This window comes from Eulemur rufifrons, chromosome 1 (genome assembly GCF_041146395.1).
Source record: "Eulemur rufifrons isolate Redbay chromosome 1, OSU_ERuf_1, whole genome shotgun sequence".
Classification (NCBI taxonomy): Eukaryota; Metazoa; Chordata; class Mammalia; order Primates; family Lemuridae; genus Eulemur; species Eulemur rufifrons.
The window spans coordinates 67,846,214-67,871,686 of NC_090983.1; the positions used below are offsets into that span (position 1 = coordinate 67,846,214).

The 25,473-nt window shown below is 43.9% G+C and overlaps 1 protein-coding gene across 3 annotated transcripts; it reads left to right on the top strand.

Moving 5' to 3' along the window:
- Window positions 1-16,859: 16,859 nt before the first annotated feature.
- Window positions 16,860-25,205, top strand: NR4A2 (nuclear receptor subfamily 4 group A member 2). Of its 3 annotated transcripts, none has more exons than XM_069472472.1 (8): window positions 16,860-17,104; window positions 18,820-18,940; window positions 19,426-20,291; window positions 21,080-21,209; window positions 21,605-21,768; window positions 22,685-22,887; window positions 23,288-23,466; window positions 23,616-25,205. In XM_069472472.1, exons 3-8 carry the CDS (start codon window positions 19,428-19,430, stop codon window positions 23,870-23,872), a joined length of 1,797 nt encoding a protein of 598 aa, XP_069328573.1. In that variant the 5' UTR covers window positions 16,860-17,104; window positions 18,820-18,940; window positions 19,426-19,427; the 3' UTR covers window positions 23,873-25,205. The 3 variants fall into 3 exon arrangements, with proteins under 3 accessions (XP_069328573.1, XP_069328589.1, XP_069328582.1); XM_069472488.1 differs by having other exon boundaries at window positions 19,604-20,291; XM_069472481.1 differs by lacking the exons at window positions 16,860-17,104; window positions 18,820-18,940 and having other exon boundaries at window positions 19,348-20,291; window positions 23,616-24,208.
- Window positions 25,206-25,473: the final 268 nt, after the last annotated feature.

A 25,473-nucleotide genomic window follows, 5' to 3' on the forward strand; every position in this document is an offset into this window, starting at 1 on the left:
ATCTCATGAAGGGTCCATTCCCCTTTCCCCACCAGTGCAGCCCACAGGATATTATCTTTGGCAACACCTTTCCCAAAGTCTAAGTCAGGCAGTCTAGAGTAATACCCCAGAAGGACTCCCACAGCATAGCCCTGCACAGTTTTCCTTCCAATTCTTGTCCATCAGTAGCAGATTTGTCACTTTATTCTTTTTGATCATCTATTGGACTCTCCACATACATATATCCCAAGGGCAGATGATTATTATTAAAAACAATTCACATTAAAGAAAAGAAATATTTCTCCAAACATAATATAATCTGTATTGGGTCTATTCTAAATAGATAAAACTAAATACATTTTTATTCAGAGTTATTGTTGATTCCCACTTTGTTCCTCCTTCTGCTTCTAAGCATGCCCAGATTCCTTCAGGTCTACAAGAAAAAGGATCCATTACAGTAACCTTTTCAAGTGACAGCAACTCCCTTCCTGCACAAAGATGCTGAAATCATGGGATTATTCAAGAGTATAGATAGGAATGTGTGTGTGGTTGTATAAAGTGGGTGGAGAATCATTTTTCCAGTTATGTTTAGCTTGGCTCTTTAAGGTATCTAAATTTATTTACTATTTGAGCTATTTGTTTTGGTTCTTGGCTGTAATAAAATACTATGTACTCATAAATATTGTATAGATTTAGGGAGCAATCAGACATACATAAGAAATAAAATGAATGGAATAGAAAGAAGGTCTTCAATTTAAAACAGAGAAGAAAGATTGGCAAATTTAAACAATAAGAATTCTTATACTTTGTAATATATTATTATCCTTATGCAAGCAAAAAATATAGAATGTTATCATATGATGAGTTCTGATGAAATTAAAACTTTCATTCTCTTAGAATTCTTAATTTTGCTATTGCTGCTATTATGATACATATTTTAATTCACAAGGATTAGATGAACTCTCAGCTCCCAACTATAAAAATATGTGAATCTCTCTGCTTTCTCATTCATTCATTTAATGTATCCAGTTATTTATTTCCACTATTCATAGAGAAGTATTGATAGCTTAATGGCCAGGCCCTTAAAATGAATTGGAGAAAATTCCTGCCCTCACGGAGGTCAGTCTAATAGTAGGAGAGCTAGAGAAATAAACAAACAAAAAAAATGCATATAGGCCACAATAGAAGGATGTACAGAGTGTGACCTAAGACAGTGATCTACTTTAGAGTATGCAGGTGGGAGGTATAATGAGTAGCAGGACAGTGTCAGTGTCAAGTAAAATTTCACATAGGCCAGGATATTTGAGCTGTCTTTTTTTTTTTTTTTTTTTTTCTTTTTTCAGACAGAGTCTCACTCTGTTGCCTGGGCTAGAGCACTGTGGCATCAACCTAGTTCACAGCAACCTCAGACTCCTGGGCTCAAGCAATCCTCCTGCCTCAGCCTTCCAAGTAGCTGGGACTACAGACACACACCACCATGCCCAGCTAATTTTTTCTATTTTTAGTAGAGATGGGGTCTTACTCTTCTTCAGACTGGTCTTGAACTCCTGAGCTCAAGCGATCCTCTCACCTCAGCCTCCTAGAGTGCTAGGATTACAGGTGTGAGCCACCCACCTGGCCTTGAGCTAAGTCTTAAAGGGTAGACAGAATGGGGAAGTTCATTTCAGCCTAAGGGAATAGCTAGTACAGAGGTGCTAATGCATGAAGCAGCATGGGCAATCTGGGGAACTACTATTAATTGACCAGTACTGGAAGCTGGAAATGGGGCTGCAGCAATGAAAAGGTGGGAGATATACAGGGGACAAAGTCTATTATGTGTCGTATCTCCAGCTTTGACCCTGAATTTTCCATAGTAGTAATAGGAAGGTTTAATATCTCTGTGGTAAGAAGAGTTCCACCCTCCCTGGAAATTTAACCCAAAATGAGCATTTCAGTTTGATTTTGACATGCCACATGTGTGATAATATTAAATCTCCCCTTCCCCTGTCCAGTAGCAGTAAGCATAATAAGTCAATATCATATGTGTATGCGTTAACATCAGTCAACAGGCAAGTTCTGTACTTACTATGCCCCAGCACTAAGGCCTTGAACAGGTAGTGGGGATAAGCATATGAATTAGGGTTTTTTCTAACTCCAATGACTGAAAATTCAACCCAAACTGACTTTAGCTAAAAGAGAACAAGTTTACTCATATGACTTGAGAGGCCAGTGGAAAGTTAGTTCCCGAAACAGCTTGCTTTAAGCTCAAAGGCTTTCAGCACCCAAATTTTCCTTCTCCATCTCTTGGATCCACTTTCTCTGTGTTGGCTCTATTCTCCAGCAGCCTTGTGCCCTGTGGTGGCAGTTTGCATTTTTCCATGTTTAAGCACAGAGAACAAAAAAACAGAGAGATCCTTTTTGAAGGCTCCCACACAAAGTGTTAACAAGTCACTTTGGCTTCCATGGGTGCAGACTGCTCAGTGGAAGGAAGAACTAGTGTAATTTCTGGTGCAGATGAGTGAGGTCTAGGTAGTATTTATGTGATGATTCATCCTCCATGACACACCTGGATGCTAAGACCATGACCTCATGGGACTGCTTTGCCAAGTCTACTCTGGGCCTCTTCTTTCTTGGGCTACTCCTCTTGTCTCAGCTTCCAGTTCCCTGTTTCTCCTCAGGAAACTGATCATTCTCCATTTTTCTCTCCCCTTGTATGTGCCCATGAAGATCCTTTTCCTAGTTTCAGAAAAATCCTTTTCCCTTTGAAGCTTCTTACAGACACTTTGGACTCTTTCCCTTGAGAATTTAGGGTTTCATAAAACAAAGCCAGAAATACTTATAGACTACTTTTGTTTGCCCTTCTTTTTGCCTCTTCCTGGGACAGTGATAGGGGACCTGCCTGTAGGGATGGAGAGGGAGGAGAGGAGCAATAGTAGAAAATACAGGTAGAAGAAAAATACAGATATACTGTAGATTTCAAAATATTATTCCAAGGAATCAAGTACATAATGATGTTTCACATTAGTGATACAGGAAGTTTTTTCTTTTCTTTCTCTCTCTCTCTTTCTGTCTTTTAAGATCCGAGGAGGTGAAGACCATTGGAAAACAAGCTGGTGAATGAGTGGGCCTCACAGAAGATGTGATGTAAATTAAGCCTTGATAGGTATTGTAAGCCACCCCTCTTACTATCATGGAACTTATGTCTCAGTCTCAGCTAAGTATTTGCCCTGTTCTGACTTGTGTAAAGTTAAGTAATGTTTTGTGCTCATAATTTTTAATATTATGCTCATGGAAAATTTATTTTTTAAAATATATTAGCTTTCTGCTTTTCTGAGTATTGAATCCTTTACTGGCACTTCTAAACACACATTAAAAGAAAGAATTTCTAGCAAAAGAAATTCAAGGAGTAATTGGATTTTCCATGTGTACCATCCAATGATACCTCTCCATGGAATGTATAGATTTAGATTCCAACCAGAAAACCAGAAATTGCTCTAAGTATTTAACATGGGGAGAATTTAATGCAAGTAATTTGTTAAACAGGTGACAGAAGAGTTGAGAAACCTGAAAGGGGCCAGTAATTTTCAACAGAATGAAGCCACTATAACTCCTAAGATGGAGGAATAAAGGGAAGAGGCTGTGTTACTGGAGCCCCAGGCCAGAGGTCAGAGGTCATTTGGTAGGGGCTGGAGTGTGGGGGTGGGGTGGAGAATATCCTGGCTTTTCTCACCCTCCAGCTCTCAGCTTTCCTGCTGGTGCTTCCCATTCAAACCCAGCTGGCAGCCAGCTCACATCTTAGAGAGCCTTGGAAATGTAGTCTGCAGATCAGTGCCCCTGTGATATGGACCAGAAGAGGGGAAAGAAGAGCCAGGAATGGATCTGAGGACAAACAGGCCTAGGACCCAAAACCCTCACAAAGGATTTTTAAAAATGCATCGTGTTAACGGGTTTGATGTTGATAATTTATACTTGAACAACAAATTTTTTGCAATGGCTCCCGTCAATGGGATACTTTCCATTGAAAGATTAACCATTAGAATCAGGACAACCTTATCAGAAGGGCTGGTTATGCATGAATGTCCATATTTTGAATTGATGTTGGGAGCCCTGTAATTTTACTGAACTTAGTCAACCTTATTATTTATTTTTTTCAGACAGGGTCTTGCCTGGGATAGAGTGCAGCGGTGTCCTTATAGTTCACAGCAACCTCAAACTCCTGGGCTCAAGGGATCCTCCTGCCTCATCCTCCTGAGTAGCTGGTACTATAGGTGTGTGGCACCATGTCTGGCTAATTTTTTATTTTCTGTAGAGACAGGGTCTCGCTATTGCCCAGGCTAGTCTCTAACTCCTGGCTTCAAGCGATTCTCCTGCCTCCACCTCCCAAAATGCTAGGATTACAGACAAGAGCCACTGTGCGCAACCTTATTTTTAAGAATATTGATTGCCTAAGTTTTTTGGCTTTTTATATAAAGAAAGCTCCTAGTTGTATAACCTGGGTCGTCCCTTTTCTTTCATTTGGAATACTGAGAATCCCCCATCACTTTTCTTGTTAACCTTCTATTTATCCATTTGAAGGTTGCTGAGATTTGCTTATACTATAACTTCAGTGATATTTTCCAAGACGAATTTTCATTTCAATCACCAAAACTATACTGCACAGGATATGGCAAATATTTGTGCTCATTCCTTTGAAGCCTCAACCTGGCTGGCACCACTCTCTAAATATAGATCAGGATTAACTGAGTAATAAGGCAAGAGTGCACAGTAGTTTCTCTAATAAATTCTTCAATACTGTTACGGTAGAAGAGTCTTTCAAAGGATTTAACCTCAGGTAGACAGAAACTTTGGAAGTATTGGGAAATGTCCACATTCTAAAACATTCACTATGTTTGAAAAATTGTAACAAGCTTTATGCTATCAAGCAGATCCAAATAAAAGATTTTTCACATTTTCAGTCCCCTATTTCACAAATTTTGCATGATTTTTTTTGTTTTGTTTTGTTTTGAGAAAACTGGTTGTTTTACCCTATTTCTACTGGTCCTAGAGCTAAGCTTTTTCCCCCTCCTCTCCTATAAAATTGGGCATGTTTCAAATTTAGCCAAAATATGCTAGTTCTCACTCTATTAAATTTTAAGGGCAGGGATAATGGAGAATAAAATTGATCAAGGCAAAAAAGGGATAAGAAGTAAGCAAAAGAGTTTTAATTTAAAACTATGTGAGAAGCTGGATGTTTCAGGAAAATAGCAGTGAAAGAAAAATACCTTTCTATGAGAAGCAGAAGAAAGAACCTTAAGGCAAAGTAAAATTAGAGATATCAAACATTTTATGGGAAAGGGAGACAGATGTGCTTTTGGAGCTGGAAAAATATTGGTTAACTTTTAGTTGTGATCACACTTTCGTGGTGTCTATGTGAAGCAAATGTTTTGGCTCTAAACTTGTTTTTGCCACTTTTATGTTTTCTGCCTTCACCAACCTGAAGACAGGAGAATAAGGCATATTTTGACTGTCTGGTGAAGGTCAATCAGAAGATTTTCCCTTGTCTCAGCAAGCCACTCACTGATAAACAAGTTAGTGTCTTTCATCTGAAAAATTCCTCTTAAAAACCACAAAAGCCAAAAATGGGAGCAAAATTGGAGAAAGTGGTCCTAGTGTATTTTTCTACCTATGATCCATTTATGCACATAAGAAAATGTGCTGTTAGAAGAGGCCCAAGACATCATCAGACTGTAAATGTGTCTGCTGTCACATGAGTGAAACATATAGTGACTACTATTATTTCCTATTAAAATAGTTTTAATGGCACACTTGAATTCATTCTTTTTTTCTGAAGTGGCCCTAATATATTTAAAAATGTACACAATTTAAAAATGTCAGAAGACCAAATGATTCTACATCTGTTACCCCTTTCCTACCAGACACTGGGTGCTCATGTTCGTTTAATGAAACTTTGTACCTGAACACGGTGCTATCCTTTATTGTCCTAGAATGTTAGTGTAGAAAAGGAACCTCCAGCTCTTCCTTTTAAAGATGAGGAAAATGAGGCAGAGAGAGATTGTGATTTCTGCAAGGTGGCACAGAAAAGTACAATGAAGACACAATTAAAACTCTCATTTCCTCATCTTCCCATCCCCAGCCCAGCGCATTTCCTCAGCCTCTTTAACTCTATCTATGCCAAGTTACTTCAACACCTTGCTTCCATCTGCAAATTTTCTATGTATCAGCACCCCAGAAAATGTGGGGTGCATATATTCGAGACTTTTTCTTAGGAAGAAATACCGTCCTAATCGTCCATTAACAGACTACCTCCAGTTGTATATGGGCACCTTCATGAGTAGGACAGGTGTCAGGGCGTGTGACAGAATTGCCTGACTATGGAAGTTAGCAACGGAATGTCTCTACAAAAATATTTACCTAGGGAGAAAGCCCCTTTTAAGCGGTAGCCTTGATTAAAGTCCAAAATGTTGAAAGATCATAAACTTTCAGAAAATTCAAATAAGCTATGTTCGAGGCCTATGCTAAGTTTAAGGTCACAAAGACCTGCAAAAATACACCGGAGCTGAGAGTTCAAGTCGTGGAACCCATGCCCACGCTGCTTCGACTCCCCTTAATTAAAATAGTAACGTGGGCCTGGCCCCACAGAGACCTAGATAATGCTTACGTTTAAGACGTGAGTTTTTCTGTATGTGTTTTTAATTGAGGGCATACTACCACAATAATACATCCAATCTGTACCCGGATGGGTGTGGAGGGGAAGCAGAGAAAGCACCGAGATGTTTTCAAATCAACTAGGGAGGAACACAGCGATTCCTCCGCTAAACTTGTCGCCTACTTTCCTCCCCGCCACCCCGGGTGTGGGCGATCCTCACTCCCGCCTCGGGGGAGGGCGTCCGGCCCGGGCCCCGCGCCTCCGGCAGGATGGGAGGACGCTGGCTCCTTCCCCTCCGCGAGCGGCGCTCCTCGAAGGGCGGGCCGGGGCGGGGAAAGGGGAGCACCGCGCGAACAGCCGAGGGCTGCCCGGGGCGGGCGGTTTTATTGTTTCCTTTCGCCCTCCTCCTCCCGCGCCCCGGCCCCAGCGTCACTGGAAAGCAGCCCGAGCAGCCCGGCGGCGGGTTATTTATAGAGCGGGCTGCGCGCGCGTCACGGAGCCCGGCCCGGCTGACTGGGCCGCTGACGCGCTTGGCCGCGGGGCCGAGTCCGTGGGGCTGCGCGCCGGGCGCCGGCGACAATGGGCTTGTGTGTGTGCAGCTGTCGCCGCCGCCGCCGCCGGGGGCTGGGGGAGGGGAGCGAGCGGCCGCTCCCCGACTCCCCTACCTTTCGGCCGCGACCCCCCGAAAGGTAACAGGCCTCTTTTGCCCCCGGCCAGGACCCGAGCCTCACGGGCTTTTTTTTTTTTTTTCTATTGTATCAGTAAGTTCCCTTTGCCCCAAGCTCCGCTTCTACTTCCCCCGTTTCCTCCCCTCCCCAACATGACGAGAGAGGGGGACTTATCCGGCCGCCGGGGGCGACCACTTTGTGCGCCCCGGGGAGCGGGACCCACACCAGGCGCGCCCAGCAGGGGATTCGGTGACCGAGGGGCCGGGAGCGCCGGGCAGGTAACGTATCCTGGACCTAGAGCGGGGGCGGGGGCTTTGTTTGGGGCGAGGGGAGGGGAGCTGAGGGGGTTGTGAACGCCGGGCAGCCCTTCCGGGACTCCTCTCTCCTCTCCTTCCCGCCCCCCTCGCCTGCGCGCTGGAAGCCAATCTGGGTGTGTTGCGCGAAGAGCGAAAGAGAAACTTCTGCGTGACTGACTAGATGAGGCTCCTCCCGGGAAGCCGAGATAATAGAGCGCCCCTCTCCCGCCCGCCGCCCGCCTCCCTTCCCCCGTCCACTCCCTCCTCTCGCCCCACCCCGCTAACGCCTTGGACGAGCATTACCCCCACCCCCGCGGGTTCAGTTCACGGACGCCCCAGCCCTGCGGAAGGAGGGGCTGGTGAGGATTTTAGGGACTTCCTGGGATGCGGAGACCGCTCTGAACCATCCCCTTTCAGCTGCCGGGAGCTGGGAAAGCTTGCTCTGGAGCCTCTCGCACGTGGCAGGCAGGCAGAGAACTTGCTGTGTCTTCTAGGAAATTACAAGCGATTTGTAATGCACTTTCGCTAATTGGGAGTTCAAAATTAAACTTTAATAAAGCATTTGTGTCGTCTCGTCTAATTGTGAAAGCTTCCATCCGTCCTGGTAGATAGACTCTAAGTCTCAAGTTAATGGCGCTAAGCTAGATTTGCCCCCCAAGTACAATTCCGTCAGCCGTCGTCGGCGCAGCTGGATTTCCGTAAGGTACAGATGTTGCTAATGACAGCTTAAGCACGGATGGGCAGATAGCATACGGAATGCAACATGTTGCCATATGGTTCCTTTAGCCTTTCACCTCCAGGGATATCAATCACATATATTCTGGGAGGAACTTAATGACTCTCTGAACAGCAAAATGAATTACCTGGTACAATTTATATCCCTTGACCTGATAACGTTATAACAACAGGAAGATAGCATCTCACAATTTCTGTGGTATAAATTGAGCTACAGAGCTACATTTCAAATTCTATAACATCTATTTGTAGTTTGAGGGGCCCTGTCAAATCATTCTGGCTGTAAAATCTGTTTCTGCATTGCCTTCCTTCTCCCCCTCCCACCTCTGGACGATGCAATATTTATAAAGTTTACCAAAACTGTGGTCTTGGAAGTTGCCAAGCATCCGACTAATCGATGAGAGTATGGAGAAATGGAAAATACTACTTCCAGACATAGTTATTTAAACAAGAGTTGGCCATCTTTAGGAACACCATACTTTTAAACCCGGAAAATTAAAGGACTCTTAGGGAAAATGTGTTTTCTGCTAGTTGTTTCAGTGTAACTCCTAAATCTATTCATTAACTATCTGAAATTCTCCATTTATTTTTAAACTTCAACCATTCCTGAACTTTGGAAATTAACTTACAGAGAACAGTTCTCAGAAATATGAACTATAAGAAATGTAAGACCTCAGCAAACCAATCTCTATTACTCACACCCTCACACACTCACTATTTATGTATCTTAACTTGAATCATGTATATGGTGATACTGATAGTTTGCTTTTTGCTCCCAGTATGTCAGTGACAGCATACTGAAGTCACTGCTTAACTCCTACTGGAATAATTCTGTACTATTTCACAGGATTTATTTTTAAATATTCTGGTCACTAGTAAAATATTTTGATTCCTTCTAATTTCAGATTATAAACATGGCTCTCTTTTATTGTATCACTTTTTTTTTTCATTCACTAATGCAGATAGATCACACTAAAAGACAAGCAATAACTTAAGGGTAAAAAAGTAAAATAATGCATTACAATTTTTAAACTTTATGTTTACTTTTACTTATGAAGGGATATCTGAAAGCTAGAGACATGCTATCTCTTAAAAGTTTTTGCCTCCGGCAATATGTGAAACACATTAATTCATGTGAACTGATAGACTAGCAAAACACATAAAATATCATCAACAGTCTAAAAAAGTATATACTTTCAGTCATGTCAAGTTTCGAAAAGTATTAACACTTCGAAAGTTTGTATATATATCATGTCTTTGGAGAATCATTTTGAAATTACAAGACAAAGTTTCTCTTCCCCTTTTGTAATGGCTGATTTGTTACCTAATGCTTGAGTTAGTTTAATAATTTTGGTTATCATCAAATAAGATCTTTTATGTATGCATATAGCAGAAAATCTTACATAGAACATATTAAGATATACCTAATTTATGGCTACCTTCTTTTCTTGGCCCGTTTTTTGTAATCTTTGAGTGGCTGAGGTTTTATTTCTCTTTTTAGCATCAGCACTCCATGTGTTGTAACCATGATCAGTAGTGAGTTTGTCAATAATGACTCCATCTCCATGACTTGTGAATAGGCAGTGAGTGTGTCCTTTAGTCAGTCACACAGAACTTGCCTTATAAAGCTGTTATTGTCATGAACAGATATTGCAGTCTTTTGTCAGGGCCAGTAATTATTAAAGTGTCCCTCCTTCAAAAGCCAGGCGGATAGTCCTGCTGTGCTTCATTTCAGAATTCAAGTCCATTAGTAAATAAAATCCCAAGCAGCACTATTTGCTTTTTCTCAAGTTATAGCATTACATGTATTTCATTAATAATTGTGGGCCCTTTTGTAGACATTACTATGTATATTTTTGGTATACATATATGGTGACAAAAACAAGATACGTATCTTGCAGCATGACTTTTATTTTAAATGAAGATTTGATGGATGTCCATTGTTAACTCTAAATGAGGTGGCTGCATGCCAAGGGGAACCCTATAGCCAGAAAGTGCTAGAATTGTTATTGTCTACCCGGGAATCACTTTCTGTTTTTTTGAGCTCTCAACTCACCTCCTCCTTTCAATATTGCCCTTTCATATTGATAATCTGAGAATAAGTTTGGATATGAAAACTCTTGAAAATATGTTTTTGTTGTTCAGGAAGATTTTTACCAGTGTTTCTGGTTGCCTGCTGGTTTGTGGCCTTTCTCTTGAGCTGGCATGTTTCTTCTAACTGAAAAGGAAGAAAGACTGTTAGAACTAGGTATATTCCCCATGCTAAGTAATTTTAATTGCGATGTAATCCTAGCTACTTTCTTATTTTTACTAATGAAAAAATCTGAAATATTTAAGATTGGCCAGGTGTGTATTTTTCTCAAGGTAACATGAGACAGTTATGGATAGGCACTGGGACTCTAATGGAACTCTTCATTCAAGTGAGGGGGGGGTGGAAGAGGAGAGCAACCAGGAAATAGCACAGTCCCATTGCACTTGCCCTGTTGGTTTTCAAATGCAGAATCCACATTGTTGCATTGGAAACGTGTTTCTCTCTTTTATAGCATTTCATTTAAGAAAAAAATTTTAAAAACTGTCAATCTGCAAATATTTAACCAGCTAAGCAGGAAACAGCCTATTATTCTCAGCTATATGCAACTTAGTTTTTATCTGGGTTAGAATGAGTGCCATGTAAATACCACAAAAAAATTTGACTTTCATTGTCCTTACTTTGAAGATTGACAGAGGCTTCTGTAATTAATCTTGTTCTCTTTCATGTTCTGTATTCAGATATTGAAATACAGTATTTTTATACATTTATAAGATTGTGTTTGCATTTATTTAATTTATGTTTCTTTTTTTAAAGCATGTAGCCTTGAATGTTTGTTCTACTTTTTTTTTTTTTTTCACATCATTACTCTGGTACTGCTTGATGTAACTTGATTAGCTCCCTCCCCAGTCATGATTGGTAATTAAAATAGGCATTAAAATTAGTCACTTAGCAATTTTGCTGTTCAATTGGCAATTAAATTACTTAATTGCAATTAAAGTCCTAATTTTAATTGGCAAAATGATAGATGTAGATTTAAGATAATATGTATAAATACTTTAATAAGTGTCTATATAAGGATTACTTAATTACTCAACTTCAAGTTTATGCTGTTAACTTTAGAACTTTTAAGTGAGCAATGAAATTTATATTACATCTATTCAAAGAATATGGTAATTAGATTTATTACTTATCACTATAAGGGTCCTTGCTATAAGTTACTTTTGTAGTGTTAAAATTGTAGGCTTGATAATTGCAGAATTATGATGAGGAAAAGGGCATATATGTCTTTGTAGTAATATATCCATACTTTATCTTCCTTTTTTATTAAATTGAGAGATTCTTACATCCCAGTTAGTATGAGGAAAAAAACAAAAGTGGTTATTTTATTAAAGGTAGAACAAAAAGTAGCCAGCTGTGATTTATACATAAAAATGGTTGCAAAATATATGTATTTTATCTACTTAAAGAAATGCTATCTAATACTGTTCGGGTTACTAATGTTATTAGCTACTTTTAGCAATTCTAGAGTCTGATATTTTCTTAGCATATAGCAACTTGTTTTCAGAATCTTCAAAATGTCTTTTAGGACTTTATACATCTCAGTTATTCCCATGTTTAGTGATACTAGCAGTGATCTAAACTCAGTTATCTTTCTTTGCCTAATAAAAAAATGATTCTTACATAAGAAAATATTAGGTGGTTAATTTAAAAGCAAATATTTAGGAGATGGTTACTGTGAGTCAAGTATTAACAAAAAGATGAAGGATTTTTATTATGCAAAATACTTTTTGAGTGGCATGAGGTTTTACCATATGTTCAGTTTTATAATTTTAATTTACAAGAAGATGCTTCTAGAAAAAGGAATGCTGTTTTCTTCTGCAATTCTTTACACATTTCTAGAACTTGAGTTCTGAATCAAAGTAAGAAATAATTTTTAAAGTCTTTGTGTTAAGTGGTTTTGGGTGAAAAATGGGCTGAGTAAAACTGTATAAAAACCCCAACTACCCCAAATGTGAATATTAAAAAAGCAATTGACTTGTTCTCTAAGTATCCTATGGGAAAGGAACAATTTGGTTGGTTAATATCATTTCAATATAAATGAAATGGCAAAAGCAAAACAACAAAAATCTTTCAATATTAAAAAATGAGTTTATATTTTAAGAAGCAGATTTTTTTCAAAGTGAAAATTTCTTTCTTCTATCACTAATGTAAAAATGCCTGCTGAATAGCAAAAAATGCCATAAGTGGAAGTTTGTCCAAATATAACTTAAAGGATATATGTCATTTTAATGGATAAAATAAGCTCCACTAAGCAATTTTATTATGAAATATGTTAAAGTTGCCTCGACTCTTACAGCATAACAGGTATGTCTGTTTCACTATATCTGCATTGTAAGGTCTACTCTGAATTCATTGAGGGAGAATAGTGAAATAAATCCCTAAAGGCCTCTTTCCCATGCATTAAGATAGAAAATCCTATGGGATTACATCCATGTTTGCCTTCTAAATTATACCAAAAGCTCAATTTTATTAAGTATAATCTGCTTAGCCATTCATAAAATAAAATACTTTGGTTTAGATGTGAGTGTATGTATTATTTATGGTGGTTTTTAATGAAAATATGTTGTCTATACATGTGCCAATATGTTCTGCTTAATATTTGTTAATATCATAAAAGATAATATAGTAACATTACCTTCTTAAATGCTTTTCTGAGGTTATCTAATAGTATTTATTCATAGTAATAATTTTTAGTTTATTTCAGTTGGTTTTAAAAGAGGATAGGACCAATTCTCATTTCCACTTACTTTAAATTATTAAGAAAATAGACCTTCATTGTTGGGTAACTTTACACATTTATACATGGCAATAATTTAAAGTTATATCAGATGCTGGGTCCTGAAAAAAACCATTATTGTCATTTTAATTGAGTTATAAAATACTTTATTTGAACTATTTATGTTCAAGAATCTTGAAGGGTTGCAGTCATATAAATGCAGAATTTCAGTTTCTTTTAGCCTAAAGCATCATTTTAACATTTTCTGAAAGGTTGTTCAATTCTACATTTTGATTCCATTATATGTGTAATTAAACCTCTCTGCACAAAAGCATTCTCTTATGTACTAGCAAATACACCCACAGGAATCCTCTTCTAAACTATAATTTATTTAAACATGTAATCATAGGATTTTAAAACATGCTTTCATTTTTCCAAACTATATGCCAATTTGAACTGCTTGGTGATAAAATGAGAGATTTTATTACCAGTTTGATTTTTTCCCCCCTGTGGCCTAACAGTGAGTTAAATATGGGCAAGAGGAAATACAGAAAAGCTATTGCGAACCTAATCCCATGTGTTAAACTGTTTCCCTTTTGGAGAAAATAGAAGAGAATCAAATATTTGTAGTTATTTATGAATTCGAGCACAATATGAATATTTGAGCCTGCAGCATTCTCTCCTCAGGCTTAGCTTAAATAGTAAATAGCTAGTTTGTGTGTGTGTGTGTGTGTGTGTGCGTGTGAGAGAGAGAGAGAGAGACTCTCTTGAACGTTGTGGAGTCAGGCCCCCTACTGACTGGATCAGTCAATTACAGACGTTTGCAGTGCTACTGAGACTTCGTCCCAACAGAATCTGGTGGTGAAAACAGTAGACTGGGGTTTGGGGGATGTGGGCCCTTCTTCACACTTTGTGATCCATGTGCTAAATCCCTCCACCTCGAGCACATGCAGCCTTACCAAAAACCCCATCCTAAGAAATAGCTTATCTAAGAATTGGCTTAAGCGAGCTTATCAGTCTTACATCCGTTGTGTCTTCCTAAGAAATAGTAATACTTCCCAGGAACCAGAATAGGAATTTGAAAAGAACTCTTACGTGGATGGTAGAGTAGAAGGAAAAAGTCCCCCTTTTCTCTCATTTTAATGATATATATAATCACTCCATTCCCAGTTAGTAATAATTGTTATAATAAGCTGCTGTGAAAAGTACCTTTTGATTCTGGTTGCATTAAGACTTGGACAAACGCTCTGTTATCAGGAAGCCATCCATACTCGACAGGTTGCTGTGAAAGAATAACGCATCACATTACAATTATTTGGCTTCCTTGGAACTCACTTTAAGAACTCCAGGACACTTTTCAGCTCTCTGGGAGGGAATTTTCAAATTGTCCCCTGACTAACCCCAACCTAAATTGAGTATATTTTTAATGGTAATGAGGGAGGAGGAGCGTGCAGGGTGAACGTATGTACTTAGACGGATGTATTTGTGTACGGAGGGTGAAGGTTACAACTGTAAAGTTCTCCTGGCTCCCGCTTTCCTAGGACTACATTAAAAATCAATAACTGCCACCCCAGCGTGGCTGCGCTTGAGTTTCCGACTGCCTCAAAATAGCTGCCAGGAGCCTGGCCCACCGCGGGGATCAAGGAAAGCTGCCTTGGGCCGCACCCTGCTCCCTCGCGGAAGGGGAAGGGAACCCGGGAGGGCGCCTCGGCACTGGAGTTGCTGCTATTTTGGGCCCAGCCTGGCCGGTGCGTCAATGCCTGAGCCCCTGCGTCACCGCCACCCCCACCCCCTTCCTTCTCCCCTGCTCTCCAAACTCTCACTTTTTCCCTTTCGTTTGCATGGAATCGCTTCTGCCCACGGGGCGCTGACGCTACCGAGCTCATGCTAATAAGCTATTCCTCGCCCTCCCCCCTCTCTTCCCCCTACACACAACACCCTCACCCGCCACCACAACATCTCCTCCCTCCCTACGCGCGCGCACACACACACACACACGCGGGCACACACACACTTCCTGGTTTTATTTTTTCTCGCGCCCGCTAGGGCACCGCTGAGCTGCGGCGGCAGCAGCGGCAGCAGCAGCGGCAGCCGCAACATCTGGGGGAAACTTAAGGTGGTCACGTAGGTTTTCCCGAGGCTGCGGCGCAGAAGAGCCCGCGGCTTCCCGGGGCAGCCGCAGGGCATTTCGTCGCAACGCCTCGCCAATCTCGGGGGAGCTGGGGGTGGCGGGGCGTAAGTAAAGGCGGGGGTGCAGATGAGGACTGAGCAGCCCAGTATCCCGGATAGTTCCTCGCGCTTTCGGCCCCTACCGAGAACAGCGGGAAGGGGCGAGTTGCAAAGGGGCCCCGGCAGCCCGGAAGCAAGCCATGCTGAGGGAGGAGGGGCAGCTGAACGCTCTCCGCCAGCAGAGAAGGGGGGGCGCCTTCGAACTCTCCTTTCCCTGGGCCCAGTCTCTTCCAGCCCTCGGGAGAAGCCCGCCCAGCTCGGGCTGGGCTACCGGGAGGGAGGCTTGGCTTCCGGAGCAGCGGCGTTTCTTTTGCTAGAACGCTCCTTGCGCCCTCGGCGTTGCACAGGGAACTGACTTGCAAAGCAGAGTCCGCGGCGACTCCGACCGCAGCGGGGACGGGACACGCTCCCACAGTTCGTCCCAGTCCCTCTCCAAGCAGAGCTGTGGGCACACACTTTACCCTTCGCGGAGACGCTCTCCCCAACCCCCACCCACCTCTTTCCTCTTGTCCCTTCTTTCCCTCTGGGCTCTCAGATTGAGGCTAAGGTAGCCCTTCTGTTTCAGAGGAAAGTCGATTTCCCTAAAACTCCTGGAGGAAGTACAAGCTGGTGGGCACCAGGGAGTGTCAAAAGTATTAGAGTGGGCAGAAGGTGGGATCAGACTACCTTTCTGTAGAAGGCGCACCTGTTGCCTGCTGCTCGGCTGCATTGTCTGCGAAAGGAAAGCAGGCGACTTCATTCTGACTTTTGGGGTCTCTGAAAGGCAGGGTCACTGTCTACCTCCTCCCCTCTTTTGCTCTCTCCACGTACCATGTCCTCCTTCGAATGTGGACACTGCAAGAAAAGAAGGGAACGCTGAAAAACAGGCCCTACCCCCTCTTGCCATTCCCTTTCAGCACGGACTCTGTGTGTGTGAGAGAAAGAATGAGAATATGCTGGAGGCTAGAGACAGGAAAAGAGAGAAAAAGGGGATGCATTGGGCCAGGGAAATCCCACCCCAACTGCCTGAGCCCTCTCCGAGCGTCTCTTGTCATGGGACAGTCTGCCTGTACTTCCGCTAAGGGGGTGAAGAAGGTGGGCGTGTGAGGTTAGGGCGCTGCAAGGCACACCCCATCCCGTGCAGCTCCAGGTGCGGGCTACCTGGCCCACGCCAGCGTTCTTTTCCGCCCGGGCTTTTGTTACACCCTCCCCACGTGTGAGCGGCCGAGCGGCAGTGAGGGCTTGGGGGCTTGGGGGAAGGTGTAGTGTAGCGACGCTGCGGGCTGCGCGGTCCTGGGTGGAGAGGTCACACCTCTTTCGGAAAAAAAAAAAAAAAAAAACCACCCAAGCCGGCTACCAAGGTGAACGCAGAACGGTTCCCACCTTAAAATCAGCCCTGCTCGTGACGTCAGGTCGGAAATATACCAAAGCGAGCGCGGGCCAGGAGTCCAGGGAGCGCGGCGGCGCAGCGATTGGGCGCCAGGCCGCTGACGCGCGCTGACGCGCGGAGACTTAGGTGCATGTTGGCAGCGGCAGCGCGAGCCACATAAACAAAGGCACATTGGCGGCCAGGGCCAGTCCGCCCGGCGGCTCGCGCAAGGCTCCGCGGTCCCGCTCGCCTGCCCAGCCGGCCGCCTGCCCTTGCTCCGGCCCCGCTTGTGGTGTCCCCGCTCCCTTCGCCCAGCTCGCCCATCCCTCCCCGACCCCGGCACCCAGGCTCCCAGAGGAAACTGCACTTCGACAGAGTTGAATGAATGAAGAGAGACCGGGAGAACTCCTAAGTGAGTAGGTGCAGCCCAGGCAGCTCGCATTCTTTTATGCTTCTTCCTTCTTTTGCACGTCTCTTCTGTACACGGGTGTGGGACAGGCTCTCTGGAAGTGGGCGCCAGAAGCTGCTAGCGCGAGTGGGGCCGGAGGATGGGGAATGGGTGCGCGCAGTTACCGGGGGCATTTGATCGAGCTCTGGCTTTGGTACTAGGGGGGAGTTGGCTCCCCACAGAGGCTTCCAGGCTTTTCATTGGTAGGCATGGCAGGGAGACTCCACAGTTTTGGGAGCTGCGGACTTGCCCGCGGAAATGTGCGGAAACTTTGCTCTTAGTGCGGAATTGATTGTGGCGTTTAGACATGGAGACTACAAATCCTGTGTATACATACGAGGGAAGCTGCCTGCAAACTGACAGACAGAGAAAGTTCTTCAGTTTATGCGTTGCTTGGGAACTGTGTCACAGCGGCTGGCTGGCCAGAGTGCCGATGTTTCCTGGGTATTGTTGAGTAGGAGTGGTGTTGGTAAAGTGTCCTGTTACTAAGTTGCTTGAAATTTCTGTCTGGTTTTGACATATGCCGTCCCTGGGCATTTGAATGTGTCAGAGAGAGAAAGAGAGATAGAGAGAGAGAGAAAGAGAAAGAGAGAATGAATATGAATATGTGAAGAGTACAGTTTTGAAACTGTGAAGCTACCAGGGGGTTAATATCCAGCACAGGCGTATGTCTAAGGGCTGTGGCGGTCAAGAGTCTCCTTTCTACTTTTTATGATTAATCCTCCTCCACCCCATGAAGCAAGATTATGGGGGAGGGGAGAGAACAGAAGGAGTGGATGTTTGGCTTTCTTTTTCATTAGTAATAAGATTGTTTATGCTTTAGAATGCCTTCCAAGTGGGAACATCTGAAAATTACTAGGACACAAGAATGCCTTGTTCCAGCAAGTAGGCAGATTGTGGAAGGCATTTTGGGGAAGGTGTTCAGCTTGCTGTGCTGGGAAGCTCTTCTAACATTGGTGCCAGTACCATGTAAGCAATATTTCCCTCCCTCTGCAGACAACCTAAGATTCTCCTGGAACAGTAAGGTCCCCTCTTCCCATCCCATGGCCATTAAAGATGTTGAAAGACAAGTTTTCTGGAAAAGTGAACATCAATTCTTGTGTATCCCCAATCCCAGTGCTCTGTCAAAAGCGCTTTAGAAACCCAGATGCTTCCACTCAAATTGCCTTCTCCATTGTCCAGGCCTCACTAATATTTTGTAAGGGAGGGGGGATTATTTTCTCATTGTATTATTGACTTCTACTAACTTTCTTCCCCCTTCCCAAAAGAAAAGACAATTTCTCCGCAGGGGAAAAAAATCAAGAAAAAAGGTTCCAATACTGTATTTGCTCTTAGACTCTAGTCTTCTTATTCAGGTCTGATTTAAACTAAAATGGAAATGACCCCTACACCCACACTCCAGCAAAGGGGCAAATTCATTACATCATGTGTTAAATAAGTTCATAGAATACTTTTCCTCTTTCAGGATCCTCGCTCTGCCAGGACTTATACAGTGAAATGGGTGGCATTTTCTGTTTCCAGCCATATCTTTTACACATTCAACTGCTAAGTTTAGTAAAGGCTGCAGACTAATTTCCAATGAGACAAACAGAGAGGGCATAGAAGGGCCTGCCTGGTGAGTCTACATATGCCCAGCCAAATCTGTGGGAAAGACACCTGAAGCTTCCTGTGTCTGTATTTCAGAGAGATCGGAAAGGCTGGACTCCCCATTGCTTTTCTAAAAATCTTGGAAACTTTGTCCTTCATTGAATTACGACACTGTCCACCTTTAATTTCCTCGAAAACGCCTGTAACTCGGCTGAAGGTTAGTGAAACTTCATTTTTTTCCCCCTTTCCTCTCCCGAGTTCCCTAAACATCAAGAAACAGGACAAGGCATCTTCTCCGGCAAAACCTGTAACTTAAGGTTTGCTGGACCCATCGCATTGGGGAACAACTTTCTCATTGCGCAATTCAACTTCATTTCTAGATGGTCATTTCTAGATAGAGCTTGCTGAACCTGAGCTTCAGAGAAGAGGGGTTGGCTGTGAAAAGGGGGGTGGAGGGAGGTGTTTGAAAATATTCGGGAGTGTAGACCCTCAATTGCTTTCTAGCTGTGGGTCTTTATTTGATCAGTCTTTCCATCCCTGCACTGTTGCTCTACAGCATTCGCCCTCTCCCGCCTTTCCTCTCGCGCCCCTCCAGGCTCTCTGACCGCCGCGGGCTGCCGGTGTAGCTCCAGGTGTACCCGAGCCCGGGAGAAAGTGTTCAGTTGACCAGGCTGAGTGTATATCACCCTGTTTCATTTCCAGCCATGCCTTGTGTTCAGGCGCAGTATGGGTCCTCGCCTCAAGGAGCCAGCCCCGCTTCTCAGAGCTACAGTTACCACTCTTCGGGAGAATACAGCTCCGATTTCTTAACTCCAGAGTTTGTCAAGTTTAGCATGGACCTCACCAACACTGAAATCACTGCCACCACTTCTCTCCCCAGCTTCAGTACCTTTATGGACAACTACAGCACAGGCTACGACGTCAAGCCACCTTGCTTGTACCAAATGCCCCTGTCCGGACAGCAGTCCTCCATTAAGGTAGAAGACATTCAGATGCACAACTACCAGCAACACAGCCACCTGCCCCCCCAGTCCGAGGAGATGATGCCGCACTCCGGGTCGGTTTACTACAAGCCCTCCTCACCCCCGACGCCCACCACCCCGGGCTTCCAGGTGCAGCACAGCCCCATGTGGGACGACCCGGGGTCTCTCCACAACTTCCACCAGAACTACGTGGCCACTACGCATATGATCGAGCAGAGGAAAACGCCCGTCTCCCGCCTGTCCCTCTTCTCCTTTAAGCAGTCGCCCCCGGGCACCCCGGTGTCTAGTTGCCAGATGCGCTTCGAAGGGCCCCTGCACGTCCCCATGAACACGGAGACCGCGGGCAGCCACCACGTGGTGGATGGGCAGACCTTCGCTGTGCCCAACCCCATTCGCAAGCCCGCGTCCATGGGCTTCCCGGGCCTGCAGATCGGCCACGCTTCGCAGTTGCTCGACACGCAGGTGCCCTCGCCGCCGTCGCGGGGCTCCCCCTCCAATGAGGGGCTGTGCGCAGTGTGTGGCGACAATGCGGCCTGCCAACACTACGGCGTGCGCACCTGTGAGGGCTGCAAAGGCTTCTTTAAGGTGAGCAAGGGCGGGAGCGGAGTCGGCAGGTAAGGACCCCCTAGTGCCCGGGATCCTGGAGTGTGTCCTCCGCCTTGGTGCCGGCAGCCCAGCCCCAGCACGCCCCGGAAGGCCCGACTTTCTGGGGTCCGATGTGGCTGCCCTGCAGCCACCCACGGACTGCAGTGAGGGCTTCAGGGTATCTGAGAAAGGGAAGCAGGAAGACAAGGAAACCCTGGGTCGCATCACCCGCGCACAGCCGACCCGGCTGGCCCCCGCCCGAAGTTGCCAGAGCCGGAGTTGGAAGAGGGTCATTTGCATGTGCTAGGAGCTGTCTTCCCTGTTCAGAATGAAATTGGTTAGGACAGAGAACCGTGTCTGAGCTAACCAAGTGGAACAGAATTCCCTATGGTCAAATTAAGTGATCTCTTTATTTCGCCATCCTGATTGAATAATCTTATCATTTTAAATAGAGAAGGTCTCCAAGGAATGTAAATAATATGAATGCCCACGGATTTGTATTTACTGAGCGTCTCCTTCTCCTTCTCTTGGCATATAAAACACAGCAAGGAGCGGCAAGGTTAGCTCAAATGTTAACGCTATCAATTTTCTTCTGTTAAGTGCCCTGGGGGAGGAAAAAAGAAAAGAATGAGAAGGAAAAGGAAAAGAAAAATAATGAAAAGGAATTGTGTGTATGTGTTTGTTTGTGGGGAGGGAATGTAGATCCCAGCCATTCAGAAATTGTCTCTGAGTTGCTGGATTTTCAAAAGAATAAAATAATTTTTGGCTTATATTGTCTCCTTTTGCAGCGAACGGTGCAAAAAAATGCGAAATACGTATGTTTAGCAAATAAAAATTGCCCAGTGGACAAGCGGCGCCGGAATCGTTGTCAGTACTGCCGATTTCAGAAGTGCCTGGCTGTTGGGATGGTCAAAGAAGGTAGGTCGGGGCAAGCTGCTGACCCCCTAGTCTGCGCCCTTGGGAAACTATTGCTCACACCCCATTTGCACTTTACACTTCCCGCAGCCTGGGATCTCCGGTCGCCCCCTCCCCCTAGCCTGGCCTCCAGGACCCCGCAGCTGCCTGCTTGCCCAGTCTCCTCTAGAGAAAGCCGCCAGGCCCTTGTCTCCTTTAACTGTACAACCCATTTGGAGGAAGACATAAAATAACCCTGCATTTTTTTATGCTTCTCGTCAGTAAAGGCTTTACAAGCTTGGGGCCCTGAGCCGCCCGGTCTGGCGCCCCGCGGCTGCGGCCTTTCCCCGGGGAGGGGCTGAGGCAGCAGCTGGGCCTGGGCTCTGGGGAGCCGCGCTAACAGGGCTTTTCCTTTGCAGTGGTTCGCACGGACAGTTTAAAAGGTCGGAGAGGTCGTTTGCCCTCGAAGCCGAAGAGCCCACAGGAGCCCTCTCCCCCCTCGCCCCCGGTGAGTCTGATCAGTGCCCTCGTCAGGGCCCATGTCGACTCCAACCCGGCTATGACCAGCCTGGACTATTCCAGGGTAAGAAGCTGGCGGGGGGTATCATGTGGACAAACCCACGGATGGGCAGGACCCTCTCCCCACACCCACCCACCACTAGCCCTCAGACTCAAGGGGTAAAGGAGGCAAGCAAAGCTATATGCCTCACAGCTCTGGACAGGGCCTCCGGAGACCCACAGACCTTTAGACAATCCGTGTAGCTGGGGGTGTAGACATGAGGACAGGGCAGAGAAAGGAGGAGAGGGACATGCAACAGTGGTTGAAGCACTGTGAACTCCCACTACCCCACGACCTCTCCCCATCACCATGCACAACAACGTCTCTAGCTCAAAAACCAGAGGCTGTGCAAAATCCCCCCACATCTGCTTTATCCCCTGTCCTCCACAGAGATACTTTAATTCTCATCCTTTCTGGCACTGTTGGGGGAAGGATGTGGGGCCTGCCAGGGGGTCAGGGAAGAAGAGGGGTATAAAGAATGACAGTGGGGTGGGGGGATCAAGTGGTCAGATTCCTTTTTTTTACTCCAGCTGTGAAAAATATGTGGGCTGTAATTGGAGGAAGTATGTTGGGCAAACCTACAAGCGACTGCAGTTTTATTAAGATTTGCAGAGGACATCTCAGCTCGAGACCCACTCTGGGACTAGCATGAATACTAACGTGTCAATTGTTTTGTGGAGATAAGAGTGAACATTTCTCAGGGCTGGATGGCACTGTATTTAGTCTGTATGGAAATGGTAATTTACATATTTAAAGCAGCGACCTCGTAGCACCATCCCTAATTGAATTAATTGCCCCGGAACATCTAATTTCCTTACTGGTCAGAGAGAGGTTTAATTGTTATAAAAACCTGGCTCCCCTACTAGAAACAGGGTTAGCAATTTCACGGGTTATATATTTTAGAGAACCTCATTAAGTGCTTTTTAAAATGAAATTCCAGTTCCAGGCGAACCCTGACTATCAGATGAGTGGAGACGACACCCAGCATATCCAGCAATTCTATGATCTCCTGACTGGCTCCATGGAGATCATCAGGGGCTGGGCGGAAAAGATCCCCGGCTTCGCTGACCTGCCCAAAGCCGACCAGGACCTGCTTTTTGAATCCGCTTTCTTAGAACTGTTTGTCCTGCGATTAGCATACAGGTAATGAGGGAGGAGGCAATGCAGAGAGGCCAAGAGAGGAGTCAAACAAGGAGAAGAACAGGAGGAAAAGGGGTATAAAAAGGGGGGGGGTGGAGGGGGAGAGAAAAGGACAGAATAGGAAATGAAAGAGGGGAAAAAGGAAGAAAAAGATAGAAAACAAAAGGAAAAGAAGGGAAGGAGCAGCCCAGAAGCCCTGGATGAGTGGAATGGAGTTGGGATAGGGGGGCGTTCTTGATTGTTATGAAATTAAACCCTTTCAAGGTCCACTGGCCTACATTTTATTAACTCTTCAGTAATTAGGTGCCTCTTAAATCCCTCATTTATTGCTCTTCAAGTAATTAGTTGTTTAGCTTCTCTCTCTCTCTTTTTCTCCCCTCTCTCTCTTTGGTATTAATTGCAGGTCCAACCCAGTGGAGGGTAAACTCATCTTTTGCAATGGGGTGGTCTTGCACAGGTTGCAATGCGTGCGTGGCTTTGGGGAATGGATTGATTCCATTGTTGAATTCTCCTCCAACTTGCAGAATATGAACATCGACATTTCTGCCTTCTCCTGCATTGCTGCCCTGGCTATGGTCACAGGTCAGTACTGCAGGTGCAGGGCACTTCCCCTCCGGAATTTCCCAGCAGGATTTGTCCTGGCTTTCCCTTGTCACAGATCCTCTCCAATCCTGCCAACTAACTAACTGCATTGTACATTCTTCTTTTCTTTCTGATTATGTTTTCTGCAGAGAGACATGGGCTCAAGGAACCCAAGCGAGTGGAAGAATTGCAAAACAAGATTGTAAATTGTCTCAAAGACCATGTGACTTTCAATAATGGGGGGTTGAATCGTCCCAATTATTTGTCCAAACTGTTGGGGAAGCTCCCAGAACTGCGTACCCTTTGCACACAGGGGCTTCAGCGCATTTTCTACCTGAAACTGGAAGACTTGGTACCACCGCCAGCAATAATTGACAAACTTTTCCTGGACACTTTACCTTTCTAAGACCTCATCCCTTGCACTTCAAAGGAACTGGAAAGAAAACTGAAACTGTCCAGAGGGGGCAAGTCACATGGGCAGAGATAGCCCCCTGAGCTGTCTCAGCTTAAGCTATCCCCCCCTTCTGTAAACTCCCCCAGCCCCTTGATCCTTAAAGAAAACAAACAAACAAACAAACAACTGTTGCTATTTCCTAACCTGCAGGCAGAACCTGAAAGGGCATTTTGGCTCCGGGGCATCCTGGATTTAGAACACGGACTACTCACAATACAGTGGTATAAACTTTTTATTATCAGTTTAAAAATCAGTTTATTGTTCAGAAGAAAGATTGCTAATGTATGATGGGAAATGTTTGGCCATGCTTGGTTGTTGCAGTTAAGACAATGTAACACACACACACACACACACACACACATACACACATACACACACACACACACACACATCTTAAAGGGGACCCACAAATATTGCCCTTTAACAAGACTTCAAAGTTTTCTGCTGTAAAGAAAGCTGTAATATATAGTAAAACTAAATGTTGCGTGGGTGGCATGAGTTGAAGAAGGCAAAGGCTTGTAAATTTATCCAATGCAGTTTGGCTTTTTAAATTATTTTGTGCCTATTTATGAATAAATATTACAAATTCTAAAAGATAAGTGTGTTTGCAAAAAAAAAAGAAAATAAATACATAAAAAAGGGACAAGCATGTTGATTCTAGGTTGAAAATGTTATAGGCACTTGCTACTTCAGTAATGTCTATATTATATAAATAGTATTTCAGACACTATGTAGTCTGTTAGATTTTATAAAGATTGGTAGTTATCTGAAATTAAACATTTTCTCAATTGTAAAATAGGTGGGCACAAGTATTACACATCAGAAAATCTTGACAAAAGGGACACATAGTGTTTGTAACACCGTCCAACATTCCTTGTTTGTAAGTGTTGTATGTACTGTTGATGTTGATAAAAGAAAGTTTATATCTTGATTATTTTGTTGTCTAAAGCTAAACAAAACTTGCATGCAGCAGCTTTTGACTGTTTCCAGAGTGCTTATAATATACATAACTCCCTGGAAATTACTGAGCACTTTGAATTTTTTTTTTGTTTTTTTAATGTCTAAAATTGTCAGTTAATATATTATTTTATGTTTGAGTAAGAATTTTAATATTGCCATATTCTGTAGTATTTTTCTTTGTATATTTCTAGTATGGCACATGATATGAGTCACTGCCTTTTTTTCTATGGTGTATGACAGTTAGACACGCTGATTTTTTTTCTGATAAATTCTTTCTTTGGGAAAGACAATTTTAATGTTTACAACAATAAACCATGTAAATGAACAAAATTTTGTCTTCTTTTGGGGTCAGTGAAAAATGATGGCCAAACACCAACATTAAAAAGAGTTGGAGATTAATTTGGGGTAGGTCACTTACTCGACATCTGAATTTCAAACTTGACAACCTAAGTCTATTCTAGCAAAAAGAACTTGGAGAATTGAAGTAATTATCCAGAGAATTCAGGACAATATTTTTCCATAACCAGACTTTTCCAGTCTGACAATCTTTATTTATTAGAATCGATTCAGACTATCTTAACTCTTCTGTTAAC

Bases quoted from the DNA above. Each gene is read 5' to 3' on its own strand.
- NR4A2 (XM_069472472.1), top strand. From the start codon at position 19,428: ATGCCTTGTGTTCAGGCGCAGTATGGGTCCTCGCCTCAAGGAGCCAGC. The intron at 21,210-21,604 runs GTAGGTCGGGGC...TTTCCTTTGCAG, and splicing joins TGTTGGGATGGTCAAAGAAG to TGGTTCGCACGGACAGTTTA. The intron at 21,769-22,684 runs GTAAGAAGCTGG...ATGAAATTCCAG, and splicing joins CCAGCCTGGACTATTCCAGG to TTCCAGGCGAACCCTGACTA.